This window comes from Blennius ocellaris (genome assembly GCF_963422515.1).
Source record: "Blennius ocellaris genome assembly, chromosome: 13".
NCBI classification, from domain to species: Eukaryota; Metazoa; Chordata; class Actinopteri; order Blenniiformes; family Blenniidae; genus Blennius; species Blennius ocellaris.
Genome location: NC_137662.1, coordinates 18,595,247 through 18,603,523, shown reverse-complemented (window position 1 = coordinate 18,603,523; position 8,277 = coordinate 18,595,247). Strand labels below are relative to the sequence as shown.

The window sequence follows — 8,277 nt, the reverse complement described above, 5'->3', positions numbered from 1 at the left end:
CACACACACACACACACACACACACACACACACACACACACACACACACACACACACACACACACACACGCACACACACACACCATCAAATACTGGTATCAAATTTGTATTCCACAGACGCACAGCACCATTGATTTTGAATTTTAACAAGACATCAGACACTTTGAGTTTGAGTTTGTTCTTCTGTTGTAGCTAAGGCTTTAAGCTTTTGGTGTTCGGTCTGATGTAAAATCTTTCTCTCAGTCAGATTTGCAGCATCAAGGGACAGACTGTGGATGCAGTGAAAGAAAAAGTACAACTTTGTTCATAGTCCAAAATATCAAGTGAGAGGCTTTCACCCTCACACACTCTCTAATTACTGAACTGAGGAAGACACAGGTGAAGGTGACTGGAGGCTGTGATCTCATGCTTTGAAGCTGATTGCTGCTGCCCTCCAGTGGCCAGAAACACAAGTAGCATGGTGAGAGTGGGCAAGAAAACCCTTCAGTCCACATGGCATGGTGTTTATAGAGATTTTTTCCCACATCCTTCAAATGTGAAATCAGCGTTGTAGTTTATTCTCTCAGTGTCTCAATTTCTTAGATTTTTGCCCATAGTTGAAGTCAGTTAATCAGTTAATAGTAACTCAAATGGAATATTTTTATTTTTCAAACATCATGCTATAATCAGATATGATGGCATCAAACTATCCATTGAGAGTTGTTGTAACTTGTCCGCCGATTGTGTTGTTTGGATTATTAAAAAATCAAACCCATCAACAACAACAAAAGTAAAAGGGCAGACTAATAAGAAGTGCTCAGAGACAGGACTTCTTTATGGCAGCAAAATGTAACTTTGTTTCTAGAAGAAAAAAAGGAACATTTTATATTTAAACTTTTGTTTAAGACCCTTTTTTGATTCTCCATTACTTAAATACATACATTTGATTGAATACTTTGTTTCTGTGGTTATAAATAATTAATAACTCAAACACTTTAGTACCTCACTCAGATGTGAAACAGTGAAATTCAAGATCATCTTTCAAATGCAGAGTAAGCACAGTAAGCACACAGTAAGCAACACATGACCTTTTAGGCCATGCTTTTTTTTTTCTTTTAGTTTTTTTGTTTGTGTCATGATAAGACCAGTAATAGTGCAATTGTTTAAAGCTTCACAGTGAGAACACCGCTGGTTCAAATCTGTCTTGGTGCTATTCTGCATGTTTTCTGTTTGCGTGTTTATGCTTTCTCTGGTTATTAAGAGCTTGTAGCCACATGATATTACCAACAATTATTGCATCTGATGAATTTTCCATATATCGTTTATTACACGCCACATTAATTTGCAATTAATTCTGATGATAATCACTCCTCTCTTTCGCGTTGTTTGCATGCACAGTAGACAAAAGTGTTTCTTAACACACTTACATAATTGAAGGAATTAGGCAAATTTAATTTTATGGCTTTTAAAATCACGACTTAATTCCAAATATGTCAGTGAAGAAGTAGGAGCAATTCTTTTATCTCTGGCTCTCACTTTTCTGCCGTGGGCTGACAATTCACTCCAAAAAGAGACCAAATCTATGAATAGATTAAAAAAAAAAAGTTTAACTATCATTTCCACACTTAACACAATCAAATTCCCCCCCAAAAATGTGAGTTTGGAAATTGATTTTAAAGAAACTTCATCAGCAATCAAAAAGGATAGTGATCTTTGTTCAAAAGTGCATTTATTAAAGTCTTCTTTTGGCTTTTCACTTATCAATGATCACACAGTTAATATAAAACAACAGTGAGCATCGCATCAGAAAAACAAAGCGTCATGTCAAATTTACTGCCCAGCAGAAATTCTAAATATTATTGTTGTTACAGAGCAGTTCAGCTTAGAAATGTTTAAGCAGTGGTGATTTTATTTTCAATAAAAACAGCAATAATAATAATAAAACCAGTATTAATATAAAATCTAAGTAATGAATAAATATCATTTTCACTGAGGGGAGTTTTCATTTTACACAATTTTTGCTATAAGTGATTGTTTTTAACATTTGGCGTCAGAAAAATACTGTGATGGTTCGAGATGCTCACAAATTGTTTCACCGAGACAATATCAAACAGTTAAATGGTTAAAATAGTTCACATACAGGTGACATACAGTATAAAGAATTATCAAAAAATCATGCAGCACCGAGATAAGACTAAAAGAAAGCAGCTTTGGCAACAACTGAGAATTTCTTCAAGGAAATGAAAAGAAAAAGAAAAAGGCTTAGTTTCAACAACTCAAGGCATCGTCAGTATAATGAATCATTTCAAACATGCAGTAAGCTTTAAAATCTTTTTTTTTTCAAAGTGTTTAAAAATTAGAATATAAACTTACATAAAAGTGTTGAAGGAGAAGAGGCAAAACGACATCTTATTTCAAGTTAAAGGCAACTGCTGGAGGATATCATTCAATCATTCTTCCACTCTCTGCTGTTCTCTTTGGCCATGCCACTAAGTCCCAATATATTGCTCCTAATATAAAGTCTCAGGCACCATATGATGTGGACTCAATTTACCAGATGAGTTGTTTCATTCCAAAGTAAAAATTTGATCTGGCTGCTTCTTTTTTTTTTTGGCAAGGGTACCAGGTACGATTTCAATCTTACGGTTTCTCACAAAATAAATGTCATTTCTTTAGAGTAGTCTTTACACGCTGTCCAGAGTTCTGCCAGCTCTACACGTGAGTGCTAGTGCTTTTTCTCGAGGTAATTTGAGGGAACCCATCCTTTTCGTGGTCGGCCATTGTCCAGAACTTTGCAGTACCACCAGCCGTTGGGGTTTCTATCGAGAACCTCCAGACTCGTCCCCTCAGGAAAACCCATGGTCTCCTCATCGCCATGGTAATCTGCTATCGAGACATACACCTCTCTGAGGTTGTTATGGATGATGTGGGGCTTGGGCTTCACTGTGGATACAGGGAGGAAGTTTTTCTGAGAGCCGAGTCCGAGGGACTCCGAGCTGCCTGTACCAGATCTGTTCCTTTTGGGGAGTGTTATGTTGTTTGGCGCCAGGCTGCGCGGCACAGTGCCAAAGGAGGCATTGCGTCTCACTGTCGGGCTCGAACGTGGGTGGTCCGTTGAGTTGAGAGACTCGTTTCTCCTGAGAGAGCCAACTGGGCTCGCACCGTCTCCGATTGGAGCTGAGATAAAGACAGATTGAGGTCTGACCACCTGCTGCTGTTTAGTGCTGTTCTGCTTTAGCGAGCCGAACAGGCTACTGGGTTTGGAGAGGCCACCTGGTGGCTTGGAAGGGATTGGTGGAGTGACCTTCTTCAGGTTTTGGTTGATGTTGTTCAATGCCCGCACTCTTTGTTCGTTCTTTTCCAGGCTGTTGGACTTGCTCAGGCTTCCAGGTTTGGTCGGGGTGCCATCAGATTCTGACCCTGCTGTGTCATCGTGTTGCCGGACCGGCTCCAGGAAGTAAGTCGGGGCCCAACCTTCGGCATCTCCCCAACGGACAAACCACCAGCCACTCTCCTGCTTCTCCAGCACTTCAACCTCCACTCCGGCAGGAAAGGTGAGCTCAGACTCCTGAACCTTCTCATAGGGATCTGTTGTGCGATACAAGCTGCAGCCTTCCATGTCCGAGTCGCCACGGCTGCCTTTAGAGTAAATGGAGGAAAGATCGGACGTACTCTGAGAGGAGAAAGAGTCCTCGGAGGAAATTACTGACGCTGTCTCTGAGTCCTCGCCTTTAGTTTTGGTGCCATTCTTCAGCTGCCCTGTTGGCCGCAGCTGTCTCCTCAAAGTGCTGATGTCCATCTTCTCTGCACTGGATGTCTTTGCAAGTTGCGGTTTGGGCCTCACCACTGGCCGGAGCTTTGAGGAGGACTTGGTGGAGGAGGAGGCCTTGTTTTCTTCTTCGTCTTTCTTTGGTCTGGATAAATCTAGCATGGACTCATTGGATGCAGATTTAGGACTAGAAGACTCCTCAGGTTTGGTTAAAAATGAGCTTCCATTCAAGTCGATCTTGAGCTTGTTGCCTGCAGGTTTCCATCCGCCTGGTGCTTGGTTTGCGGTCTTGCCCATTTCGGACAAAACATTTGTCTTGGAGGTATTTGAGTCCCTGCTGCACTGCCTGTCCGGAGTCTCCCTGAAGAGACGGAAGCCGTCGTTTTCATAAATACATTCTTCTTCTGCCTCCACTTCTGCCTCGTGGCCATCTTCAAATGACTCACCCATCTTGAAGGAGGCGCTGTGGAGCGATGATGCTGGGGAAGGCTTGGAGGACAGATGAGATCCCTTCTCAGAAGATGTGTCCTCATGCTTTACATCCACCAGAGAACCCTCTCCTCTCAGAAACTCAAATTCAGACTCCAAGTCCAGATCTCCAATGGCTGGGACATCATACTCTGGCTCTTCATACACTGGTCTCCCAGCAGAGATGGGAGATTCAGGAGCCTCAGATCCAGGACTACTGGGAGGCGCGGTCTCAACTGAGTCTTGCTTTTTCACAGGGGGAGCTGGAGGAGGAACTTTTGGACGACAGAGAGTGCTTGTCCTGCGATTGAGGTTGGGCTTCTTGCGTTTATCAATGTAGGAGCAGGGAGCCCAGCCCTCCTTCTCCCCAATCTGGACATACCACCAGCCCCCGGAGTTCTTCTCAAGGACCTAAGAAGAAGTAAAGTCATTATCAGAAAGAATGTTTGCATTGTTTGACTCTCAGGAGTCTATTTATAGAAGGTAACAGTAATGACAAAGCCAAAGAATTGAACTTACCTCTGCTTTCTGTCCTCCATTAAAACTGATGCCATCAGATATACATGACTGAAATTCTGCAATGGTGTAATACTCTGCCTCAACTGTAGGGGGCTCTGGTGGGGATGGTAACTGAAATCCCTTAACACAAAAGAGAAAGACTAACTTAATATCAAGAATGGGAGTTTTATAAAAAGCATTTACTGTGGCACTGTGTTTATACCTAGTTACAGAGGTAAATGGAATGAAAAACAAGCACAACAATATACAGGAACACACTTTATAATCTCTGAATCTGTTGCCCCTTTAAAAAAAATTGCAATAGTTAGAGAAAAGACCATAATGCACTAACAACCCTTTTTTTCTGTTCAACAGCAAATATCATCACAGTGTTACTTCCAATTAGAGGTGAATTCAATGCAGGTTTATTTTTTACTCATATTTACCAGATTCACTTTTTGTGTTCACAATAATAATCAACAAATACAACAATTAAATGAATACAGGAACAGATGGAAATAACATTCGGTCTTACCAAGGTGGCATCTCTCCGAGGAGGAGGTTTTTGCCTGAGCACAGGGGAACCTATTAAAATAAAAGCACATATATGATTGTCAGGGCACTATTAAAAATACATTAGACGGTGTTGGGGTCACTCAACATCATGGAAGGGGGAGGGGAGACCACGTTTTGAGAACAAAGGACCACATGCCTACAACTGAAAAAGTCTGCCATTGGTCACGTGATCACCCCCTGGACCCCCCCCTTCCAAGGTGCAATACTAGAGGCCAACGGCAGGGGGAGCCTGAGAGCTCCCTCACCAGCTGGAAGGTCCAGGGCGGGCCCTCCGTCAGGATTGGTCCACATGACCCAGAGCCGACCGGTAACACGAAACCACAACAAGAGGTATAAAACACCCCCGCCGTGGGATTTCTGCCTCTCCAATGTTGAAACCTGCGTAAAGACGGACGCATCCGTTTCGCACGGAGACGAAGTGCCACGTGTGCCCGCTGACCGGGCCCGGAGTTCCACACCCGGCCGGACGAGCCGAGAACCACCGTGGAACTACGTCTACTTTTCCCTTTTTCCTTTTTTCTTCTTCACCGGAGTCCGAGTGTGCAGCTGCCAGCGCACCGTCCTCCCGCCTGCAGACCTGAAGCCGCTTCTTCTTCCCCCTCCTCAAAAGAAGCGCTTGATCATCCTGGAATCATCTTGTGGACTTTTCCCTGTCCACAGACCATTTTAGCTTGTTTTACCTGGGACGCCAGAGAAAACAAACTCCAGCCGGGAAATCAACGCACTTTCCCGGCCGCCGCAGCACGTTCACCCTCGTCAAACTGAGTAAGGCTTAGAGTCTGGGCAGACAATGAGAATAACGTGACTGTAATATTGCTGTGTGTTTATTATTGTGTTGAAGTCAGGGACGCCGATCCCTGTTTCCACCAATCTGTGTCTGCGCGTTGGATTTACATCCACGCGAACCTCCTCTCTCTCTCTCTCTCGCTCGCTCGCTCTCTCAACCTGTACAGACCATTCCCAGACTGTGTAGTCCAAGACAGTGTGCAGAGCTGAACATATTCTGTCCACTGCCCTTCTCCCTCCCTCCTTTTCATTTTTCCTCTCCTCCTTATAAACGATCGCGTAAAAGCAGCCGCGCGCTGCTGCACCCGCTTCTGTGACCGTGTGTAGTTCACTGTCCCTGGGATTTCTCAGCCACGAGCCCCCAGGCGCGCTCCGAGCAGGCTCACGAGCCGTGCACGAGCACAGTGACGTCACGCTGTCCAGAAAGAGTGCACTAAGCGCCTCTGGTGGCCGCGTTGGTGATTGCAATCTCTTGAAAGACCGCCACTCGGTGGACAAGTCGAGTCATTGCATTCTCCCTCCGTGCGCCGCCGCGCCCCTAGTGGTCGTTCCGGTTACTACCTCGAACTAGACGCCTGCCGCCATCTAGTGTCCGTTCGAGGTCATTACACCCACACACACTGACCCTCCAACGCCTGCCGCCACCTGGTGGACGTTCGTGGTCATTACACCCCACTCAGGCTTCCACACACTCACTCATACACACTCTCACACACATACACACACACACACACACACACACACACCCTCTTTCTTTGTACATAGTGTTTGCTGTTTAATAGATTAGATCTTCGTGTTTGATTGTTTATTACTTAATTGTGTTGTTTTAATAAATAATTTATGAATTATTTTTGAATAAATACTTTTTGTTAATAAACGCATTTTAACTGAATTGATCGATTCTTGGTTATCATTGTGTATTTATTGTTGACAATTCACTGGTTTGTAACAGTCTGTGCTCGAATCTCACACCTTCCTTGTTATTTAATATTGTTATATTTACACAGAAATATTAACTTTACTTAAATAACCCTTTTTGACAAACGAGACTGAAATTTGGTATTAGCTATTTCCAGCTTAGCTGGTGGTGCCCCGATTTAATTATTATTTGATAAATAACCAATTTATGCAAATTAATAATTTTTATTAATAAATTATTTTTGATAATTTATTAACTTTTGAGTAATTACTCAATTACTCTAGGAGTTGCTGATGAGTAACTAACCGTTTACTTCATTAGTAATTCCAATTTTTCCTAAATTACTTTTAGTAATCCATTACTTTCAGTAATCCATTACTTACAGTAATTATTTATGCTAATTACCAACCATAAATCCCAACATAATGGTGCCCCGTGTGAGGCTGTTTTAAAACCAGTATTGTCACAATATCTGCATAATTTATCCAGAATTGTCTGTTTAGTTTTACAACCGATAACTTTGTTTTTCTCAGAACTTAGTTTTTCGAAGAACACGTTACAGCACTGCTAAGCAAAGTCAATTGTGTTTGTGAAGTGGTAAAGCCTTCTTTTTCTTGCATTTTCATGCATTCTTTTATTTCTGTCAGAGATAAATGTACACTAACCCGCTATTGCTCACCCAAGGTGCTAACTCCACCCTGTTAACTTGAGAGAGGTTACAGTTAGAGCAATTAGCAACCTTTAGAGTTGTAAGCTACAGGTGTAACCATCACCTGTGCATTAACAACATTTTGGCACTTTTCAAAACACAGCTTTCGCGTGACTCCTACCATGAGTAGTCAGAGACACTGCGTGCTCGGAGCAGAGACTCCTCGGGAGCCACATGACCCAGCCCTGCAGACTGTGGTCGCTGGTCTCCTATGCCTCTCCACACAGGAGAGAAGAAACCTCAACAGCTACAGCTTAGAGACCTGTGAAGCAGAGATCAGGCAGCTGTTAAGCTATGTGAGGAACCCGGTTGGTCAGGTAGAGCTCACCATTCCGGATGTGTTAGGCCACATTGCACTGCTCTACCAGCGCAAGGCCGAGCTGCAAGCTCTGGAAGCTCAAGAGCAGCTCTCCCAGCTGCAACTTTACAGTTGGCAGCTGAGGATTAACACTGCCCAGCTGAAGCTGGAGAACTCCCGCCTGCGACAGGAGATCCAGGCCAGGGACAATCAGGCTCCTTATACGGAACCTATTGGGTTACTAACCCGAACTTCTGCGAAAGAAGTCAAAACAA

At 43.4% G+C, this 8,277-nt stretch overlaps 1 protein-coding gene across 2 annotated transcripts in view; it reads right to left on the bottom strand.

Annotated features, from left to right (window-relative positions):
* Positions 1-1,697: 1,697 nt before the first annotated feature.
* Positions 1,698-8,277, bottom strand: part of LOC308138628 (SH3 and PX domain-containing protein 2A-like) — a 62,409-nt gene continuing 55,829 nt past the window's right edge. For both annotated transcript variants that reach the window (XM_080507836.1, XM_080507837.1), the window contains 3 exons: positions 5,250-5,299; positions 4,736-4,855; positions 1,698-4,627 (listed from right to left, as the gene is read on the bottom strand). In XM_080507836.1, the coding sequence (XP_080363962.1) occupies positions 2,705-4,627; positions 4,736-4,855; positions 5,250-5,299 (2,093 nt within the window). In that variant the 3' untranslated portion in view covers positions 1,698-2,704. The remainder of the gene's footprint in view (positions 4,628-4,735; positions 4,856-5,249; positions 5,300-8,277) is intronic.